The sequence below is a fragment of the Urocampus carinirostris genome, chromosome 17 (genome assembly GCF_059441175.1).
Source record: "Urocampus carinirostris isolate Australia breed hairy pipefish chromosome 17, RoL_Ucar_1.0, whole genome shotgun sequence".
NCBI classification, from domain to species: Eukaryota; Metazoa; Chordata; class Actinopteri; order Syngnathiformes; family Syngnathidae; genus Urocampus; species Urocampus carinirostris.
Genome location: NC_142365.1, coordinates 30,569,059 through 30,593,056, shown reverse-complemented (window position 1 = coordinate 30,593,056; position 23,998 = coordinate 30,569,059). Strand labels below are relative to the sequence as shown.

Here is a 23,998-nt window from a genome sequence, read left to right as displayed (position 1 = left end):
GGCACATTCACCACAATGCATTGAATTTGGTTTATTGTTTATATTTCATCGGGCCCCTGTGCTGTGGAATGCTTTGGCCTCTGAGATTCGATCTGCAACATCAGTGGAACTGTTTAAATCTAGGCTTAAAATCCACTTATATTCTATAGCTTACGAATCACCTATATTTAATGTTGACAATATCTATGTATTGTTTGTTAATGATACATCCATTGCAACCTGGTCATCCTTTTTATTTACTTTTTTTTATATTATACTTTAATTATTTAATATTATATTTTTAATTTTATTGTTTGTTAATGCAACATCCATTGCAGCCTGGTCATCCTGGAAGGGGGATTACTCTATGTGAGGTCCCTTCTCAAGGTTTTTTCATTTTCCTCAAGTTGAGGTTTTTGAGTTTTTCCTTGACCTTGTGTAGGTTTGAGATCAGACTCCTTGTGATTAAGGGCTGTATAAAAAAAACATGACTTGACTCATGTTTTTCAACTATTTCTTGCTTCATTTCAATTGTCGTCTTTTTTTCTTTTTCTCAGCCCCCCCCCCACAGAACTCATGGCTAAGGTAACAAAAATGCGCTTAAAGAGATGAGATCAAATCACACTTTCTGTAGAATGCAGGTACTCTACAGGTATAACCAAGGGCTCAGATATAAGTGCCTGATGATGGCAGGCACATGTCCAAACTGGACCGAGCTAATGGAAGTGAGCAGTCTTTAGTGGTAGCCTCGGGGACTGCTTGTGAACTGGATTTTGCTTCGTAAAGTGAGGGTGATTTTTTGTACTAGCTAATCAAAAATTGTGTATGTAGAGGTAATTGTATAACGAGGTGCCACTGTGCATTGGCATTAAATACAGTGGAACCTTGGTTCTCGACCATAATCCGTTCCAGAACCCTGTTCGAAAACCGATTTGTTCGATCACCGAAAATCGTTTTTCCCATTAAAAGTAATGTAAAATCGTTTAAATCCGTTCCAACACCCTGAATGTTTACCATGAACGTAAACATGAAGCTAACCCAGGCTAATCGTATGTTCGCGTTAGCGTAATCTTCCGTACGAAAGATTACGCTAACATGAACGTGTAAAAATAAAAAAATCAGGTCGTTTATATGTCATTTAGCAAAAAGTGGTGAGCGGTTAAAGGATAAAAAAAAGAATTATGAATAGGATTTCTTACCTTTGTGGTCTGCAGAATCCATGCTCTATTCCCTCGAAAGAAGGGAAACTCGCATACCTTCTTCATTTTGCTATTATTTCTTTCCTAAATGCAAAAGTTGTATGCACTACTCTTCTTTTTTCGCCTGTAGCAACTTTGCTGCTTGCACCGACCTTCGGAGGCATAATTAGGGGCTAAAACACTCCGTTCACCGATATTAAAAGCGAAAGCTCGCACGTCATAAGAGTTCTTCACGAGGGGTGGGGGCAATCTACACGATCTACACACGTACGCCGCTCAGCATCGCACCCTAGCGTACCCGCGTTCAAACTCCGATTTTTTGAACGAAAAGCGAAGCAAGAATTTCTCTAAATTTTTGGTCGAGAACAGATTTGTTCGAACTGAGAGGCGTTCGAAAACCGAGGTTCCACTGTAGTTCAGAATTGACAACACATGGTCCCATTGGTTCCTTTGGTGCAGGTCATATCCTCACCTGTGGGGGGCACTCAAGCTGAGTGATCCCATTTGGCCGTGCAGGGATCGGTCACCGTTACTGTCGTACAGTGGGCTCAGGTTGTTGTACCGAGTGTGCCCGTTACCATTGCCATACACGTAGCCATGACCGTTGTTTGTTCGGGAATGGCCGTTGAACGTGTGATTGGTGTGTTGATGATGATGGTGATGATGATGTTGATGCTGATTATGCTGCATGGGCAGCAGTGGAGGCGGTGGGAGCTGAGGTTCGGGGGTGTACGACGGCTTGTGGGTATAGTTGCCGTAGCCACTGGTGATGGGCCGGAAGTTCTGTGGAGAGAAAAATCAATTTTCTCATAAAAAAAAAAAGGAAGAGTATTTTGTTTTCTCTCATTTTACATTCAGCAGACATTGAATTCTTGTCTGACATGAGTTGCTTGAAAGTATACAGTGCCTTAATGCGACACAGATGCAAACACAAGCACACATAAGTCAGCCCCTGATAGGACTTCTAGCCAGAAGAAATGTTAAAAAAAGTACATAAAGGTAAAAAAAACATGTCTATAATTTACCCAAAAAGAAAAGTTCGAATGCGTTTGACCATTTGGAATAATGTCATGCAGACAGAAATCTGCAGAAAAAAACTCCATGTTCAGTTTGGGTGTCCTTATCCTTTTCTTTATTTACATCAAGCTCGGGTCATTCTATTTTGTTTTGTTTCAAAGCCAGACTAATATCGATGCCATATTTTCTGTAGTGCAGTGATTAGCATATTCGCCTAAAACGCAAAAGGTCTCCGGTTCGAGACCGAGTAGAAACATTTGTTGGCCTGGGGCGGAATGGGCACCACCAGGCTGTATTTGCCCAAAATACACTCCAGGAAATGGTGCCTCTACAACCCTAGTGGTTAAGGGATCTAACCAACCGACCGACCAACGCCAATGTAATGTGACCAAACCCGGAAAACGAGACAATATTTTAATGCACAACTGCAATGGTAATCAGAAAACTTTCTGAACTGGGTACACATGATATAGATGTAATGCAAAATTACTTTGAAAACGATCAAAAATGCTCCATGTTAAGCAGAACAGCCTGATGTCCCAATACTTTTTGCACTCATCTGCAGTTGGGTTGTGTCAACAGATGGGAAAAGCTGGATTTCATCCCGTCTCGGCACTTGTTGGGACCACACACGCGTACACACAAACAAACGCATATCCACGGGTCCTCCATAATCAGTCCTTTTCTGGAAGCCTTCTACTGCACAGGCAAGTTTACATTTTGAAGAGAATTTTTCCCTCCCCGTTATCGCCTGCTGCGCTCCAGACAGACGCTTTGAATGATAAAGACGAGCCGAGGCAACTCAAAGACACTATCGAGGATTCTAATTGGCCAGTTTTATATTACTGACATTTGAAGGATGTGTAAAACTATCCCATCAAAAAGAGAGAAAAAGAAAAAAAGAAAAAGAAAAACTGGAGAAAAGAAAGACAGAGGAAAACAAATAGAAAAAGACAGAAAGAGAGACAGAAACTAAGAAAAAGAGGAATACATAAAGCAAGAAATAAAGAGAGGGAAAAAACTGAGTTAAAGAAAGGAAGAAAGATATACAAATATTGCGAGTAAAAATAAATAAGAGAGTAAGAGAGTAAGAGAGAAATATAAAATAGAGACAGAGAAAGACAAAATTAAGAGAAGAAAAAAAGGAAAGAGAGAAAAAAGAGGAGAAAGAGAAAAACAACAAAGAAAGAAGGAAAATGAAACAGAGAGCAAAAAGACAGATAAATAAAAGGAAAAAAGTGAAACAGAAAGAAAGAAATCGAAAAAGACGAACAGAGAAAGAAAAATGGACAGAGAAAGAGAAATAGTAAGAAAGAACGAGAGAAAGAGCTTAAGAGAGAAAAATGGACAGAGTACAAAATAGGAAAAAACAAAGAAAGGGAGGATGGATAAAGAAAAACAGTGAGACATAAACAGAAAAAGTGAAACAGAAAGAAAAAACAAGAAATATTTACAATACTAACACACATAACAATTTATTGTTATTCTGTTTGACAGCCAAATACAGCATTGTTTTGTACAAATTTGAGTCTTTTTGTTTGGAATAATTTTTCACAAAATCTTCCTAAAAATTTCCCAAAAGAAATCATGTAAATTTTTTGGGGTTTGAACAAATTTATTGACACTAAAAACAGAAAACAATCATGACAATCTCAACAGCAATTAAGCACATTCACAATATTATATTCCAATATTACGTTTTTAACAGCAAACACAAAGTGAGGTTTGAACAAACCTTCTCGAAAATCAAACATATTCACAATTTCATTATATAACATCTTTGTTAGTGTCAATAGATCCGTCCAGGCCAAAGTCGGTTGTCCTCGGTCTGAACAAATCCACCGACACCAACAGCAGCAAAACACAGCCATCAAGCATATTCACAATTTTTTTATATCTGACAATATGACGTGACGATACGACGTTTTAACATTTTTTCCTGACATTTTCAACATCAATTAAACAATTTCAGAGTTATTTTCTTTTGACAGTAGTTAACCAGCGTGTAAAAGGCAATACTATTGTGCAAGGGCATAGCTCTGCCATCCCACCCTCCCAAGCAGCATTCTTCCAGTCCTCTGTGTGGGTCCTCTCCCTTCGGCGTGGGTCCTCTCCCTTCTGGGTTCCACAACCCAGGCCGTTGCTGCCGGGACTCCCACAGTGTAGCTCCGGCTCCCCCCTCCGGGTGCGTGCCGACGAGTCTTCTTTATGGCTGCGTCCTAGGCCCGCCGCTCGCAGATTGTATGGTATCTGCAGCCATTTGGAGCACAGCCACGGGGGGGATCTGCCTGCACCTCCATACCAGCAGGTTTCTGGAGGTCCAGATGGCGTCCTTGATGGCGGCGAGAGTGAGCCAGTCCCTGGCAAAGTCGTTCCGAGGCCTCCTCGACCGACTCACCCCGTAAAGCACGTACTGTGCATCAGGGACCTCTCCTGCTGGCAAGTCCGGGAACTTTCCTAGTTGTTCGGCCCTTGTCCACAAGACCTGGGCAGCGCTGCACTCACAAAAAAGGTGCCTCACCGACTCCTGGGCGCCACAGCCAGGTCGAGGGCACGTCGAAGTCGCTGACATTCCTCGGTGGTGCATTACAGCTCTGACTGGGAGAACTTCATGAGCCACCATCCATGACAAGTCTCGTAGTCTGTTTGGGAGGGCAGGATGATTGACGTTGCTCCAAACCGTTGTGGATTCGCCAAACGCAAGCCCCCGCACAGGGCTTACTGTAGCTCGCTCTTGCACAATAGAAATAAGGGCCCTGTGGTTTTGTAAAGTGTGACATTCTTGTGTTTCCAAATCAAACTTCTTCAAAAAATCCCGAATAAAGAGATGTGTTGGTGGCAAGTTAAACGAAACTGGAATCAAACGATTGTCTGGTACAAGCTTTAGCTTCCGCAAATATGAGCCCATCCAAAACCGGGTCATTGCTTGACTTTTCGGGTTGTTGGGTGGGCCCACAGCGTTTTGGAAGTGGAGAGAGACATATTTGCTTCCCAGGAAAAGCTGGAGGTCAGGCACTCCTTTCCCCCCTTTTTCCTTTTTCTTTTTCATTGTATCTCTTTTTATCCTTTCCCACTTTGAGCCCCAGACAAAGCGAAAGATGGCTCGGTCCAGTTGTAACAGCACGTTTCTTTTAGGCATAAAAATTAAACTGATTGACAAAAGCATTGGGAGGATGATCGCTTTGATGATTAGGACCTTCCCCTCTATTGTCAGTTTTCTTAGTGACCAAAAAACAAGTTTTTGCTTAACTTTCCTTGTCACGTCATTCCAGTTGGTCTCGCCTCCTCCATCCGCATTGAATTTTATCCCTAGGATTTTCTGGTCTGTCTTTAACACCGTCAGCGGGAGTCCTGCCTTTTCTGTCTCTTTCCACATTCCATAAAACTTCACTTGTGATTTTTCTCTATTTAGCCTTGACCCAGACGCCCTCCCAAACAGGTCAGTCAAGTCAAGGGCTCTTTCAACAGATGCGCGGTCAGTACACAAAATATTAAAATCATCCATGTACAAAACACATTTGGTAATTTGTCCCCCACTTCCTGGGATATTGATGCCTTCGACAAATCTATCTTTTCTTAACATTTGTGCCAAAGGTTCAATGCAAAGAACATAGAGAAGGGGAGACATAGGGCAACCTTGACGTACACCGCAGTTGATCTCGATTGCTTCCGATAAATTCCCGTTAATCATGAATTTGCTGTAGATGTCTCGGTATAGCAGTCCTACCCACTTGATGTATTTTTGGGGAAAACCACATTTTTGCAATACCCTGAAGAGGTATTGGTGGGAGACTCGATCAAAGGCTTTTTCAAAGTCTAGGTTTAGGACCGCTAGTCGCATGTTTCTGTCTCTTGCATAACAAATGGTGTCACGGATCAGCATGAGACTGTCGCTGATCTTCCTTCCCACAATGGCACAGGTTTGGTCTGGATCAACCAAGTCTCCCAAGACAACAGACATTCGTGTTGCTAGAAGCTTGCTGAAAATTTTACAGTCCACGTTTAAAAGCGTTATGGGTCGCCAGTTTTTTAAGTCAATTTTGTCTCCTTTTTTGTGCAATAGAGTAACTATCCCTATTCTGAAACTGTCTGGCATATGGTCTCGACTGGAAAATTCGTTAAAAACAGTTAACAGATCTGGTGCTAAAATATCCCAAAAAGTCCGGTAAAATTCGAGGTTGAGTCCGTCCTCCCCGGGTGATTTGCCTTTTTTCATAGTCTTTATGCAATCATTCAGTTGGTCTTGGGTAAAGTCCGATGTTAAAAAGGGGTCTTGACGCACTGATCTTGAAATATGATCTAATACATGCCCCATTTCATTCTCATATGTTTCTTTCTTTTCAAATAATTTTTTGTAGTAGTCTTCGACCAATCTGGTTATTTCACTACTTTCCTTTGTTATTTGCCCGTTTTCGTTTTGAAGTTTAAAAATCCCCTCATTTTTGCCCATAATTTTTTTAAAAAAGTAGCGTGTACATTTTTCCCCTTCTTCTATTTCTCTTTCTCTGCTTCTTATTATGATGCCTTTGCTCTTTATTTCCGCCAAAGCGTTTAGTTCTTGTTTGGTCTCTTTGATTTCATCATTAAAGTCCATCCCCTTTTCTGTTAGGATGAAATAGCGTTGGAGTCTTCTTTGTAGCCCCGACATGCGTTTCATCTCTTTAAGTTTCTTGTTTTTCCCTGCATTTTTAAAAAAGGTCTGTGTTCGTTTCTTTGTCATTTCCCACCATTGTGCTCGTGAATCATACGAGTCTTGAAGGGTCTGCCAGTCTTTGTACAGCTCCCTGTATTGTGCGGCTAGAAAAAGAGCAGGACAGTAGCAAGTGATCCGAAAAAAAACCTGGAATTAATCTTGCATCACTCTGTGCTAAACCCCTCGTAAATATGTAGTCTATTCGAGAGGCTCTGGCATTGTCACTACTGAACCAGGTGAAGCCCTCCTCTCCTGGATGTATGGATTTGAAACAGTCCACCAGTTTAAATGTCCGGCACATGTCTTGTAATAAAGTTGATGTTTTATCTACTTTAAACTCCTCATCGTTCCTCTTTCTATCCTTCCTACTTAGGATGCAATTAAAATCTCCTCCCACGATTAGTGGTTGATGGCCTAGCATATGCGACTGGATGTCCTCTAAAAGTTCGTACCTGAGTTGTCTGTCGGCATGGCCGTATATGTTAATGAGGTTAAAATCATTACCTATATAAGAAAGTCTTGCTAAGATTGCGCGTCCGTCTCTCATCACAGTACTCCCCTTTATGATGAGTTGAGGGTTGTTTATTAAAATGGCTACCCCATCGTTACGGTTTTTTATTCGAGCCACTCCATAATGACGGATATGGCCAAATCTCTTCCCACTGTTTATAATTTTTTAGAAAGGGGATGCAGCATTCCTGTAGTAAAAACACATCTGTTCTGATAGTTTTTAAGAACGATAAAACACTATGAGCCTTAACCTTTGATCTCACACTTCTCACATTGATAGTAGAGAATGTAATGTTCATAATTGTTGTTAAAGTATTTAAACTAGCTAGACAAAACCGGGGGATCTGAGTCCATTCTTTGGTGATCATCGAGATCATCGAGAGTGTCACCTGTGTCAGACACATCACTTAAGAGTAGTACCTCATTTTGAGACTCACCGGGGAAAACTCTGGGACCCTCTGACTCTCTGTCTGTGGTTCCAGGTCTTCCCCTTTTTTCTGGGTTAGGGGGTGAGCCAGAGGACCTATCAAGGGGTCTCTTACTTCCCTGCCCACAAAGGGTCAGATTTTTTCCCTCCCCGACTTCCTCCGTCTCAACTTCATACAGTTCCCTTGTGGGCTTATTCACCGGCAATCGGCTTTCTTCTAAATCTCTTATCTTTGTTTCTGGTTTTTTCACCACTCCCAATTTTGTCTTACTTTTACTCCTCTTTCCAGTGCCCGTATGGGTTTTTGGAGAGTCATTCGCCTTTTCGATTTGTTTGTCTTCTCCAAATCCCGGCAATGGCGTAGCAAACAAATTTGCTAATTTGAACTCTCTTCCAGGCCCTTCCTGATTAATATGTGTTTTCGCAGTGGCAGTTGCTTTTTCTATTCGTTTGTCATGTCCAAATTCAGGTATTTTATGAGAAATCGAATTAGAATTTCCAGGTTCTTCCTGTTTCAATTTTGATTCTCTGGTCTCTGCTTCAGGGGTTTTGGTAGGTACATCTGTTTTTTCAATTTGTTTGTCTTGTCCAATTTCTTTGTGCATTTCTTGATCAATTTCATTGGGTATTTCCATAACTTTATTCATTTCCTGTTCATTTTCATTTTGTATTTCCATGACTTTATTAATTTCATTGTCTTTGTTATCTTTATTCATTTCATTGTCTTTGTGACATTTATTCATTTCATTATCTATGTTGTCTGACATCATTTCATTGTCTTTGTTGTCTTTGTTAACTGCCTTCCTAGCTTTCAATTTGTTAGCAAACGAATTCGGGCAGTTTCTAAAGAGGTGATTCGTTTCTCCACAGAGATTGCATTTTCTGCTATTGATACATTCCTCAAAGGAATGTCCAATTGTTCTGCACTTTCCACAAAAATTTCGATCACATACCTCAGCCAGATGCCCATGCTCACCACATTTGCGACAGCGTTTCGGTTGCCCTTGATAGTGGATAAAACCACGGTTTTCCCCCAGGAATATAGTCGACGGGATTTGTTTCAGTCCCTGAAAGCCCTGAGGATCTTGCCGTAGTTGGACTGGTACTCTCCAGGCACCAGTCCAATAGCCTTTCTCACACCTCACCTTCATAGCCTGGCCTTTTACTGAGCAGTATCTACTCAACCAATAACAGACGTCATCAGCACTGATTATTTCACTAAACATTCTAACAACGACAATCTTGTTAGCATTATCAGTCAGCTTCTCTACTGTAAATCCTGAAAACTGGGACCTCACTCCCTCAAAGCGATTCCAAAACTCTTGATAAAGAGCTGCCGTTTCAAAACTCACATCAAAGCCTTTGCCAAAAGTCATTTTTATGACAGCATGTACCTCCTCCTTTTTAAACTTCAGAATGTTTTCAACAAACTTGTTAATAAAATCCGTCCTTGACATTCCCTCCGAAATTGCCACAACATCTTTGAGCAAGAATCTCACGCAGTTACGTCTCCGCCCGCCGGTATAATCCCCGGCCATGGCAGGACTCGGCTGCTTTACTTCTAACTATGTTAAAAACGGTTAGAATTGTAAAATTAATAATTAACAATACTCTTAAAACCGACGCCGATGACAGTATAAACGCATAGAATGAGCAGTGCTAACCTGACGCGTCCACCATCAACCAAAGGTATGGTCATCATTTTGTTTGGAACACATCAAAAGATTGATTCGTTCAGTACTAAAAAAATCACAATGTTGGATCACCTTCATCCAAGTCTTGTCTGGTGAAAGGTATTAACTTAAAGGATTGTGGGTGGGGTAAATCCAAATTTAATATTTTTGGAATGGTTGCAGATTCGCCACAAGACATTTTTTGAGGAATTTACTCAAAACTACAAGTGTCCGATGCCCCAGAACTTACCCAGGTTTACTGTACTGTGTAAAGAGTATTGCAACTAAAGAAAGGTCTGATGTCATACAAGAAGCCGGAAAAATTCCCATGAATACCTGAAAGAATGCAATGGGTGTCATATTAAACATCAGACCCTCACTTGTGTTGAAAGAGATTGTCACTGTCTGTCTACCACTTCAAAGTGCGGCATATATCATTTGTACAAAAGTCCCAATTATAATTTTAGCAACAGTAACAAAGAATTCTGTGGGAAAGGGTTAGTGAGGGTACCTCAGGTCAAAAACACACGAGTGCAGCGTGTTAGGGGGGTATAGGGAGTAAAGGTTGAGGACCTTAATTGAAATCATGTGTTTCAAACCCCGCCTGCCTGGATCTTCTGTGCAATGCCGAAAAGCCAAACATTCAAGCACACGTTGCTACCGCGCCGTCCCGTGAGGTTGAAACCCTGCGGCAGCTCAAAATGAAGCCCGTTTCTCATGGCGCTCTGCACCACTAAGCAAACACAAACCGGCCCTTCAGGGGAGGGGATACAGACGGCCTGGAGATGCGGTGACAGACAGATGGGCGGCAAGGGTTGGGGGCAGGTCAAATAGATGGGAAAACAACTTGGCATATGGCCACAAGCCTCTAAGGATCACTGCTGGAAACAGTGGAGATCAGATCTGCACCAAATGTGTAGCAACTTTTCCAAAAACTCCAGCAATCCACTTGTCAAAAGTCAAGTCAAAATTTATTTGTAGACCCCTACATTACAAAAAGTCTCAAAGGGCTCCACGGACCACCATTACAACATCTCCTGATCTGAAACCTATAAGAGATGCCAGCCAAAAAAAACCTCAGCATGAGAAGAAAAAAGAAACCTTGAGAAGGGGCAGCACATGAGGTAATACCCCATCCAGAATGACCAGGCTGCAAAGGATGCTGCAAGAGCATCGACAGACAATACACAGTCAACATCAACATTGAAAAATAGGTAATGTCCAGTTGACAGCTTCTTGCCCCAAAATCTGGACCAGCAGGTTCTAGATCAGTGGTTTTCAAGCTAGTTTCGACCAAATCCTAGTGGGTCGATGAGTCAGTCTCAGGGGTTCGGTGGAGCTTCTGTCTCAGAAGTCAAGACACACTCATTTATCCTGTCTATATGCAATGACACACCCCATTTGGGCATCACTGGCAGCATATGATCACGTGACATGGCATGCCCAATCTGTGCTGTGTGGAATTTAATACACCCAGGAGTATCCATCATTTAAATGTCATCGTAGTATGTTGTGTTTCTATTTTCTTCACATTTCAATCCAACTATGTCAAGCAAAAACGGAAAGTGGTCGGACGAATATGTACAATATAACTTTGCAAACTTTCCAACAACTTTTTGACAACTATGTGAGTAAGATTGAAAATGTGTCTGGAATTGGAGACATTTCTGTACGCATGGAACTTAGACAAGCAATTGCCACGCACTGGAAAAAGCTTTCACATTTTTCGACAAATACTTCCCTGCACGAGCCTCAGACCCAGCATGGGTGAGACGGCCATTCATGATTGATGATGGGGCGGGAAAAAAAGTCAATGATGAATCCCTAGACAAAATCATTGAAGTTCAGCATAACCAGGTTCAATAGCAACTCTACAGATAAACTAAGCTCTCAATGATTTGTTTTCAACAAATGGAAAATTATCCCGTTATTGCCAAGGAAACTCTGGAGTTTTAATACCATTTCTTCTTCTTAATTGGCTGTGCACGGTAAGTGATCCAACGATAGTTTTACCCAACCCATGTGTGCAAAACCTGTTTTCAGGAGTCATTAAATTAACAAACCCCCCCAATTACGACCCCCAATGCCGAGCACCCAAGCGGATAGGCAATGGGTACTAATGTTATAAGCCTTACGGACAGATTTTGCTGTGAAAATGACATGAGAGTAGCGCTTGCCAAGGTGAAGCCATGCATACCTGAACTGTTCTCTCAAAGGCAACCGCAGAGGTCGAACTGATTTACAGTTCTGTCATTTATTGTGAGTTCATGCACTATGTTGGCTTTGTTCTGTTAATTTTGTGCACCAGAAGAAAAACTGTATGGCTTGAATTTTGAAAAAAAGAAAAAGAAAAAAGTAACACAATACTTTACACAAAAGTCGGGTTCAATGAAAGCACATATGAAATTGTTGGAGTTTGGTAGCTCCAACATGGTTAGTATCTACTGTTCTATATGATCAGGTCCAAGTGTCAGTAAGATTGCTCGGAATTTGTGCTTGGAAATGTTGGTGGTTCGGGAATACAGTAACAATAAGGAGTTGGAAGACCTCTGTTTCAATAAAACAGCCGTACTTTTTATGAGGGACCAACTTCAAAATGGCTTCTAGTATGGTCTATTCACGCCTATACTCAAAACTCGATGGTTATGGATTTACAAATTAACTCTACAGTAAACACAACCCTTCTTGCTAAATATTAGAGGTGTCAAGTTTCTGGGCCTCAGGTGCAACATTTGAGTTGGCCTTAAAAAAAGTTAAATATTTTCTCTTTTAAGTATGTCTTGATAATGACAAATTGAGTTCAACGAGCCATTATGCTTTTTTCCAGCAACGTGTCTATTTTCTTTTATCTTACTTTTAGCAAAGCTGTTAGGGGTGGAACATATTAGGCATGAGGAAAAGGGGATGGAGGAGTGGTTGAGAGTGATGTCATGCTCATCCCCGCAGGCTTATTTTTTGTTTCCATTTGTTAGTGTAGCATGAACATGATGAAAGAAGAGGTCTTCTTCAAGTACAGTCCAAACGCCAATCCAAACCCCAAGAAAGATGAAAAAAAAACTCTAAAAAACTTGAGGAAATCATAGGTGGAAAAATGTGTATTACTTTTACATAGTGGAATCTATACCAAGTAGTCACCGCCATTTTTGTCTGGCATCTAGCTGCTACACAACAATCACTGGTTTTCCTTTCAGATATTACACACTAGGGCTTTCAATAGACATATTTTAATACGGAAGTTCACAAAATGACATCAGACACTAGATCTGAACTAGAATTGCGAAAATTCAACCTTGGCATATGTGTCTAGAAACCGCACCTTAGTAAAACCGTTTTCTCATTTGATTCGCAGAGCAAGACAGCAATATATAAACGTAAATGTTTGTTTCTCTTACCTTAACTTATGAACAAAGTCTATATGCAGCTCCTTTTGAGTAAAAGTATCAATAGATTCTCTTTTATGAAGAAAGTAAATGCAACAGAGAAAAAAATTACTGTATACTTGCTGTTAGCTTGGTAACATGATCACTAATTCAACTGTTTGTTGCTGAGGTGTGCGCCATATTAGAATTCTTGGTTTCACTATTGCCCTCTGCCATGAGGCAAGAGAACTGCCTGCCTCACTCTTTACCTGCAGGCACTCAGCACAGTAATAAGATACATACTATTTGTAGTAAAAGTATTCGTAATATAATGTAGTAATTTTGAAAAAGAAAATCCCAAAATGGTTAATTGAGAAATAATTTTAACACTGAATTAATGTAACGATCCCCGCGACCCTACTGAGGATAAGCGGTGTAGCTAATGAGATGAGATGAGAATGTAACGATTTAATAATTGTATATTTCCATTATGACAGGTGAGACAAAGCCTGACCTGCCTCCCCAGACTACAGTACATGTAACTGGTAAGCTGATACGGACAACAAACATCTTGGCAAATGCAAGCTTCTCGGGAGGTTAGGGATAATCAGATCTCGGCTTTAGAGGACCTAGTTTTTAACTTAACAAAAGCCTTTTTATAGTGGCTAAAACCTCAACATGCATATTAGGCTGAAAAATTAGGACAGGAAAAAAAGGCCAAATTCGGGATTAATTGTTCGACATAATTATTCCATCTATCGTTTCCTATTCCACCCTACTTGCAAGGAGACTAATCCTCCTTAAATGGATACATGCATGCCCTCCAACACACAACAAATGAATTAGGGAAATATTGCAAAACCTGAAGCTTGAAAAAATCAGATTCTCTCTCAAAGCTTCCCTAAAGGCCTTCAACGAGACCTGGAAACCCTTTTTGTCACACATAGATACCCTGCAGTTTGACATAGATGGTCATGATCTGCAACCCCCCACCATCTTTGTTTGCTTTTCTTATTTTATTATAATTAAAATTGGTTTTTCAATAGAGACCACTATTTTGACGATCTCCTTCATATCTTTTGTACCACCAGTAAAGCGAAAATGTAAATAAAAATATTTGAATTACAAATTAAACCTTATGATTTTTTTTAGATTCAAAAACAATTTCTGTGCCCCGCTTGTTCATTGCTAAGAGCAGAACGACCCCATAAAAAGAAAACAGACACGGATTTAACACTTTTAAAGTAGGATTAAGGTGGATGAAGAGTGAACACAAACAAGCAAATAAAGCGGGTCACAGGTGCTGAGACATTTCAAAAAGACTTATCTGCCACGCTTCGGCAGATTTCCTGGCAGTGAATGGAGCACCGGAGGTCCCTGTAAACACTGTTTGGCAAAACATGAAGAATATAAAACCCTCAAGTGATTCCGTATTAACTGACGCTTGTAAACTCGAATAGCTACAACGTGCAGTTCCTGGAATCAAACAACTTCATTTTAATTGTATAAATTATCACACTGATTTCCAGTAAAGGCCAGAAATTTGTTAAACCTTTGTAAGGAAAGTAGTGGAATTCCTGAAAAAAATGCCTGGTTGCAGTTGATAAAGTTATTTGGCAGTGATGAACAAGTGATCCAACAGTGCACTTATTTGAATATGTACCAGCCCCAAATTTGTAACATAGCTAGGAAATGATATTCAGGCCGAACTTTGGACAACCCTGACGTCAACAATTTCTACAAGAACTTCTACTGTCAGCTCCCGCTGAGCTTGGAAATGCTTCGCTTTGCGTACTTCCAAATCACCACACAACGCAACGTATTTCCGATGTTTCACGCCAGGAATTAACGTTTAACACCGACAGACAAACCTTCAAAAAACTTCCAGCCAGGGAGCGATTTGTCAGTTTATGGCGGAAATTTTTTTTCCAACAACAGAAGTGGCCACTTCAAGTTTCTGATGGGAGAATGGGGAGGGGAAGAAGTTCCCAAAGAAAATGCTCTATCATAGGAAAATAAGTGGGTGGATTTATATGATGTTGTTTTAATTCCAAGAAGCTGGCTGTGTAGTGACGTCAAACTTGTTTCGCTGACTATGTTGAGGTGGGAGGAAGCATGAAGAAAATTTTCAGGAGTCTGAATATTTTAATGAATAAAAAAACTCAATGCAGTAGCTTGACAACCATTAAATTCGCACCCCAAAAATAAACAGCAAAAAAAGACATCAAAAAGAAGATGAACAAAGACTATAATGCATTTTAAAAGGAACATCACCATCAAGCACCGATACCTTAAACCTATCACCAAATTAAAACATCTTGGCTTTGGAAAATCCAGGCCAGGGAGACGAGATGCTACAGAAAACTTCTCGACATTAACTAAATAACAAATGTGACAAACAAAACAGTGCGCAACACCACCAGAGAACACATTGGATCTTAAGAAGAACTGCAGTGGTATGGTTACGTCACAAGTTCCTCAGGACTGGACAAGATTATTCTCCAGGGCACAGTCCAAGGGCGCAGGAGCAGAGGACGATGGAAAAAAACTGGGCTACGCAAGATCAAAGAATGGACTGATTCCAACTTTGCCATAACTAAAACAAAGGCCAGAAACCATCAGCAGTGGAGAAGGCTGTCCCAAATTGGGTCCTCTGTGATGCTCTCATGAGCCAAGCAGTAAATGGATCCAAGAACCCTAAACCATCCAATGATCTCTTAATGTTTCTGATATCAGTATTTAATGCAGACAAAATGAGTAGCAATAGCACATAGCCAATTAACAGCTAGCCTATTTATAGAGCTGTTGTAGAGGGTGGAACACACACAAAAAAGCTTATCGCAACAGCCATTACAGCCACAAAATCTCCCGTCCCCAAGCTGAAACGCTACGATATGAAGGCCTTTTATCAAGACTCACAGTCAATTTTGTTCTCGGTTCCAAAACATTATTTTAAACTTAAAAAAAAGTAAAAATCGACATTAAGTTGTTCCATTGCTGCATTTTAATGACTCCCATTTGTTCATTTTTGTCCTCCTGCCTGTAATCTTAATTTTGGCCTTAAAAACTCAACAAGGGAATGATTATGATGCCTCCCGGGGACTGCTTTTGAAGTAGCAGTGATGGATGACAGCGACACGTTTTGTTTCCAGATGAGCTTTGCCTTGGGCTACAAGCATGTCAGCATGCATCTTTGGTTTCGCGTAGCATAAACTATGTTTTAGCAGGAAGCCGACAAAACCTCGCCCTTTACTCAATGTGGCGAATGATGACGATGAGGATGACACGAATAGTGCGTGCAGCCATTTCCATCCAGTAACTAGCACAATGTGAGTTCATCATTTTGAATAACAGGGTAACACATGAGTGCACCAAACATGTGTGTCAAAGTCCAAATGTGAAATGGGGCACTGATTATTTGTCACGATAAAAGGTGTTCACAAAGACCTTTTTTTCAATTAGGCACAGTAGATTCAGTGTTCCTCCCCACAATTTTGCAGAAATGTTGCAAAATATTCCAAGCACTGGGGCACTCAACAAATTTAGTCTCAAAGTTGACCTATGAAGCTCATTTCCTCTAGAGCTGTGAGGTCATTGAAGGAACACATCATTCTTAATATGGCAAATACTGTTAACTCAAAATATAAGGCAGCATCAAAATAAACGGCGACTTGATACTGCTTATTTCCACTAGGATGAATTGAAATTTTGTTTACCCTGTCACTGGGGCCCTTGTGACTATTTTGTCAGAGTAGATAAGTTTCAACCTTCAAAAGCTGCGTAAGGCAAGTTTACCTGCATTGCAGTGTGCGTTTCTTTGCCTTCGCCTGCTTTTGGGTAGGCGATGGTTGCTTTTCATTTGCATTTTTCTGCGTGTCTCACAGTTGGTATAATATTGTTCTGCTAGCTACAAGTAAGCGTGGGGCTGCCCGGTTTGCCCCTGTTAGCTGCACACAGAGATGCTTGGCCGGCTAGCCTGCCGTGTCCATTAGTTTATTCCCATCTGGGTTGGCATTTGTCACTGTGGCCGCTTTTCGTTGTTGGGCCTCAATTAGCCTGGCTGCTCACTGTGCGTTTGTTAGTCAGCCAGTCTTATATTTTTCCGCCAAGGCTGGGGCTGCCTTTTGTTTATCAGTCCCGGTTAGCCCCAATAAGCCCCTGTGTATTATTTTTGACACTTGGCCCCTTTTTGGCTGTTTGCCCTTTGTTGTACCATTACTGCATCCATATTAGGCAAAATGCCTAAGCATTCTCCACAAAACATACCAAAACTTTTCTTCAAACACTCATAAGCTCTTTGACTACTTAACACGTAAACCAAAAAGGCTTGCTAGAGTGCAGATGTTCTTCACATGACATCACACCTCAGGAAGTCAAAGACGAACTAGGCTGCCTTCAAAATGCATTATCTCAGAAAATAATTGTAATATACGGATGAAATGTACATAGAGTTTATGCAAAAAAATTAAAATTTACCATTTCCTTACATTTTGTAGGTTTTAAGATTTGGGAAAAGCTTTACATGGAGCATTAAAATATAACATGTGCTAAGTAAGTGATAGCTTAAAGATTGAGTAGGAAAGGTATTATTTTGAAATTTTGCCGAGCTGACACCCACAGCTTTCACACATCAGTCATCATCAACCTTTAGGATGTGAGGTCTCCATCTTTTTCGATTTGCTAAAAATGTAATTTTCTACAAAGAGTCTTGACCACAAGTCGAGTTTATGGCACTTTGTTCCATAACATTAGAAAATGAACAAAGTTTTGAAAACAATTGATGAGGCTCATGGCAACAATAAGCTGGCAAATATCACAAAATCCTGTACATTTTTCAGACAAATTTAAACGACTTACTGCCTTGTCAAAATAAATTCAATATGCTATCTATCAGCTAGCTCTTGGCCTCCTTCTATGAAAACCACCACCTCGGTCTAAATAATTTGGATCTTTATCTGACACCTACAAATAATATAAGGTGCATCATTTTTTTTCAAGATTTATTAAAAAAAAATGAGGGGCGGCAGTAGCTCAGGAGGTAGAACGATCGTTTTAAGATTAAGGGATCCCAGTTCGAATCTCGGCTTGTCCGTGTTACATGTCGAAGTGTCCTTGGGTAAGACACTGATTTCCCAATACCCCCAATAAGCAGGTTAGCGCCTTACATGGCTGCACAGATCACAGCCGCTATTGGGAAATGTGAAGCACAATATAAAGCGCTTTGGGAAGTCATTGACTTGAAAAGCGCTATATAAATGCAGATCATTTCATTAAAGGTTAAAATATGGCTTATTGGTTAATGCTAGGGGTAGGCAGCACTTCCTCTATTTCAAAGATGTTCAAAACAAACAACCGTAGTACACTGCGGAAAATATAATTAGAAGTTTTCTCTACCACTAGTCGTTGTATGCGACCACCTCCACATAAATCTGCATTGTATTGAAAAAATAAGCTAGCAGCAGTAAAATCACTGCTTCTGTTTTTAAATTCTGGTCTATTATGATACTTGACAACAAAAAATGTAGAACGTGTGACTCACAAATGTTTATGAGAAAATGTAAAATGGATAGAAGCTAGTCATTTGGCTAATATTATTCGGCCAAACAACTGTGATGGGCTGGAAAATCTTCAAACGTTTTTGTTGATGACAACCTACAAATTTTTAGATATTTTATCCTCCCCAAAAAGTGGAAATTTCTTATAGTTCTGGATATGATTGCATCAACATTTTTGGACACCAGCAGTCCATGTTTGAATAGACAGGCCACATGTTGAAGGGCACTCTATTGATGATCAACCGTCTATTGTGTTGAGCAATCATTACACCTAGACTAAAGGTGACCTTGTCTAAAGTTTCAATTGTCTGGCTGTATCAAAGCAAAAGCACCTAAGGCATTACTGCACAAGACTTGAAAAGCACTATATAAATGCAGATCACTTAACATTTCATTCATATCCACTGACCCTAAAAGGACACAATAGAGCTGCTTTCTTTGTGTCCAACAAGTGGAAAACAATACTCTACTGGAAGGATGTCAAGCATCTATTGATGAAGTGGTGGATAGTAAAAGCTACCTAAGCTTTTTGTAAAGTTGCACCCGGATTTGACACGACTAAAAAGCTTGCACACACACAAAAAATGCTTTTCACTGTCTTCATTGTTGATTTCAAAGGCTCTATCCACACATGTGTACACATTTTGGCACTTGCAACCCTCCCAAAATAATCTGCAAAAGGCTTCATTGTGCCTGGAGTTTCCTAGGAGCTGGTACGATAGACTTTCTAAAAAATGAATACTTTTGTTCATTTTTATTATGTAGTCCTGGGACAAGCTATTCCTGGATGAGGTTTGACGGTTTCTATGGATGCTGTTCGTGATCAACACAGACAGCCTTCACCTAATTTACAGCCCCAGATGGGTAGTTGCGGTCTGCAGCAAGTTTTCATTATGGTCATCAAAAGACCTGAATAAAGTTTTTTATTAATCTTAAAATTTGGATCAAAGCAGAAGAAAATACATTTCCAAAAAAGATTGTCTCTTAATGTTAAAAAGAAAAACATGACAAAAGCCTATTTACGACTCAAAGCTAAAGCTTGGGATTTGCTGGTTAAAATATTTCTATCTGCAAATCAACTTTTGGGGGACTAAATAAATACAATTTTGTAATTGCGTGTATGAGTGCAAATGTATTTATTAAAGGGACATTGCGTACTATTTAATGCCCCTTAGTGGAACAAAAACTATTTCATTTAGCAAAAAAATAAATAAATAGATGAACTATCATACCAATGTTAATTTTTATTTTAAAAATGATGTTTTGGTTTAAAAAGATTTTGATAAAAACACTGATACCGAAACCAAAATCTTAGGTAGTCAGTGACACTGACACAATATACAATAACTGTATAAAATGGCAGATAACGTAATAGTTTTCCTCTGTTGTGCATTAAGTAATGACAATTTACAATTATTTTAATCTGGGTGCATGATCGTTAAATGACCATTGGAAGGTATCTTTGGTATTAGCCACTATGGCAAGTACAGATCACTTAGACAGGTTGGTATCGCTATTGATATCTTGTATTGGTACTCAGCCATTCCTTATTTTCACGATAGGCACACAATTATTCTTAAATCTACAATGAATCTTTGCAAAATTTAAACAAACCATGTCAAATCATGTCACTGTTGTTTTCCAGTTTACCTTACAATATTTTGATTGTGTGATTAATTATCTGATTAGCAAGTTCTAATAGGCAAATTTGGTTTATAACATATTTTGACTCTGGATTTCATGCCCCTACGTGCCTTTCTTTTTACAAGCAAAGTTTGTATCTACCTGCGAGTCAGATTCCATGAAAGGGCTCGTCTTGCCGTCATCGCTTACCACTGGCGACCACACTCGTTCTCCTGATCCTGACCTGAAAGACAATACCAGAGAGCCCTTTCCTTTTGAGACGCAGATTCTCCATACAGGATTAAACAAAAACTCAGTTAATGCCATGAATCAAAGACACATTTAATGTTGTCTGGTCATTTAATGGAATGGCTTATAAAAATAGAAAGATCTCAAGTGTCAGTTTGTGCATATTTTGGCAGAAAGAGAACACTAATCCCCATCCCCTGCTAGTTGATAAATTAGATAAAGTCATCAGCACATCATAACTCCATAGTATGAGCTTTCAAGTGTTTTTTGGCTTCTACAGAAGTGAGGTGATAAACTTTTTATACACATCTTTAGGTTACTTGTAATTGACTCCAGTTGCAAAAAGGAACAAGATTCAATGACTAAGAGCTGTGATGAAATACATCTTTAAACTATGCCTCTCAGCTGAACAGGCCTTGTCAGATCATTTATATCTTCCCCTTTGGAAACCTAGAAAGTATGACGCTTTGGTAGGGTTCGAGCTAACAAAACCCTGTGAGTCCAGGCTACAAGCATGAATTTTATTTGGGGTCTTGCGACTCTCGACTTGTCGTGCAGACGCCTAAACAGGTTTTCTGCCTAGTGTTTGTTGCCACATCAAAATGGATCAGAGAAAAGTTAGGAACTCAACTTGGAGCAACGAATGAAACTGTCCTTGTGTGAGACACCCTTTCACTCATCGATGAGTCAGTCAACATGTTAGATTTATTAGTTAACAGTTAACCATTCAGGCCATGTTTCAGATAAGCGACAAGCACCATCTTAAAAGGCATTGGACAGTTTTGGTGTGTTTTTACCGTGTTTGGTCTCGATGGCAACAACACTTACAAGAGCCATTTGTACTTTGACAAAGACACAGAAGTACTACGACGTGACATTTTGAGTACAAGGAACATGGCTTTTATCGCCAGAATAATAAATGAGATTCTTAAGACATGGATTTCCGTGGAAAACAAGACGCTACCAGTTTAGGAAAAGGAGTACCAATCCAGACTGGTACAATAGGGAAAAAAAGACTATCTCTAAATGTTGCTTGTCCCTCAAATACTATATTCTATTTAAAAAAACAAGTTAATCTCCATCGAGAAGTATCACCTTAACATATCAGCTTGACATTATCAATCAATACTTCTTGTATCACGTTTCACAGAAAAAGTAAAACTGATGAGTTGGAAAGTGCCAATTCCCCAGAGTTAATCATTTCACATATAAAACAAATCTTGAATACAAATGTTTTTTTTCCCAGACGAGAAACATATCAAAATGAAGTAATTAACAAGTTAAATCCAGTCACAGGAGGATCTTTCAAGAGATTACAAAGTGGTCCATTTGACCATCAGGTCGGCGGATTGAATTAGTCATCCATTATTTAAATCCTGCAGAGTCTGACCCGATGATTAAAATAATATCAGAACCAAAACCCTTCCAAGGAAGTTGAAAAACCTGGTTTATCGAGCAGCAGCTGTTATCTTAGATGCTGATGGAAAAAAATACATTCCATCAAAATACATCTGTGGCCTGGCAGGATCTGTCCTGTTTTTTTTTTACTTCCTTTTGCTGCTTTTAGTCTGATGGCTACAGCAGATTTGTTGAGTCTGTGGATTTAGGGGGGAGGTCGTCATAACCTGATGTCCAGCTACTAGCTACGTATATTTTTAGCTTGTATATATTACCGTCAGACACGATAAAAATAAAAGGACGCAAACTATAAAGATGTTTTAACCGAGCTTTAGATGGTCACAAGACAAGTTTTCCTACTTTACCCGTGGTCATTTTTTCCACTCCTTGAACAGGTTTAATTTCCCGATTATGTGCTTTTCTCTCTCTCGCTCTCTCTTTTTTTTTTTTTTTTTTTTGCTGTGGTCGGATAAGTTTACTTAGGCCAACCCAGGATAGACTTTGCACCATGCCAAGGATGAAACCCACAACGACACACCAATCATACTCATTTTCTCATGGAATATTTCCGTGTCAGCAAAATCCTTGTCCCTGAAGAAAATATTAAACGGTCACTGTATGGTTGCTTAGTAAAACCTAATGAGATTTCAAAAGGGTTGTATTGTGGAAAATTCATTTTTCAACTGGTTATGCTTAGTTACAGTAGTTACTTAAAAAACTGACAACCTTTAACCTTTACACTAAGTTAAAATAATGTACAATTTGACCTTTTTGAAACCATTCAGATACAGGCCAGGTATTTTCAACAATTCTGGTGATACTTCTTGAGAGGTAGTCACTAGTCCTGAATTATGGGAAATACAAAAATGAGCAATTAAAGGTGGATGCATTGTGGCTCTAATATTCTATTGATGTGGCATTTGACTGTTCACAAAACAGACAGAGAAGGGGAGGGGATGAAGAGAGTTTCTGTAGGCCCTTTGTCCTCGCCGAGTCCTGTATTCCTTTGGTCCGGGGAAGCCATGTGCATAATTCCTTAGCGGTGAGTCACAGGTCAGATCTTACAGCGCCAGGGAAACCCGGACTCTGTCTTTTCTCTGCGATTCTTAAACTCTAGAAATGAATGTTCCTACAAGCCCGGAAAAAAGCATCTTGAACAATGCACTTCATTGGCTCTGGGAAAGAATTATGCCAAAATGATTTGACAGATTTACAAGAACATGGAGGAGGGCTGGGCCACCAGCCAGGAGACATAACCGGCAGGCTAAGGAATTTCTTTTCACCTTCTCTAATTTCTTTAGGAACAATGTATAAAGCTGGACCATTCTTGCCCTAGTGGAGTATCATGAGTAGTGACTGCCCCACTTGTTCCATTGACGTATTCCAGCTGTTATACTCCACATTATCCTGCTGTTTCTCTTAATGGTAAATGAAATTGAAACACTGCAGGGGTATGCTCTTATGAACAAGACATACTTTTAGTCTAGGATATCAGCAAATTCATCAACGTGGTACTCCATTCCAAAGTCCTGGCACTTGTCCCAACCACCATCTGCCTCTGAGGCCTTCACAACCACAAGACTTTCTCCAATTGGCCCTGAGAGAAAAGGACCCGGATAGAAAAGGTGAAGATTAATCCCTGGTGTTTACGTTGAATGTTGAAGGCCCAGCAATTTCTGAAATGTAATACTTGTCATCTATTTTTCCTCAGTCGGGGTCAAGAAGAGGATCTGGTGGGATTCAGTGAGTTTCGATAGTTGTTACCTGATGATTGGCTTTAGGTCATCAAATGAGCATTTTTTAAATGTATCTTAAGAAAATATAGGGGGGGGCTGCCACTCATATTAGGACTTCCTATAAGGCTAAATTGATACTTTTTTAGTTTCTTAGTAGAAAATGGGCTCATGCGTAGATATCCATGTTGAACTTATATTTAGAAAACATGATGGTGTACGGGGCAGCACTGTGGCGCAGTGGTTAGCGCGTGTGCGGCACAGTTCTGAGGTCATGAGATCGAACCTCCTGTGTGGAGTTTGCATGTTCTCCCCGTGCTTGAGTGGGTTTCCTCCAGGCACTCCGGTTTCCTCCCACATTCCAAAAACATGCATGTCAGGTTAATTGGCCGGTCTGAATTGTCCCTGGGTGTGAATGAGCGAGCGAATTGTCTGTCCCTGTGTGCCCTGCGACTGGCTGGCAACCAGTTCAGGGTGTCTCCTGCCCACTGCCCGAAGATAGATGGGATGGGCTCCAGCACCCTCGCGACCCTACTGAAGATAAGCGGTGCAGATAATAGATGGATGGATGATGGTGTACAAG

General features: G+C 40.2%; 1 protein-coding gene across 2 annotated transcripts in view; it reads right to left on the bottom strand.

Annotated features, from left to right (window-relative positions):
* Positions 1-23,998, bottom strand: part of pdlim4 (PDZ and LIM domain 4) — a 57,832-nt gene that overhangs the window by 14,321 nt on the left and 19,513 nt on the right. For both annotated transcript variants that reach the window (XM_088320920.1, XM_088320919.1), the window contains exons 3-4: positions 20,198-20,279; positions 1,651-1,961 (exon numbers count right to left, since the gene is read on the bottom strand). In XM_088320920.1, coding sequence (XP_088177046.1) covers positions 1,651-1,961; positions 20,198-20,279 — 393 coding nt within the window. The remainder of the gene's footprint in view (positions 1-1,650; positions 1,962-20,197; positions 20,280-23,998) is intronic.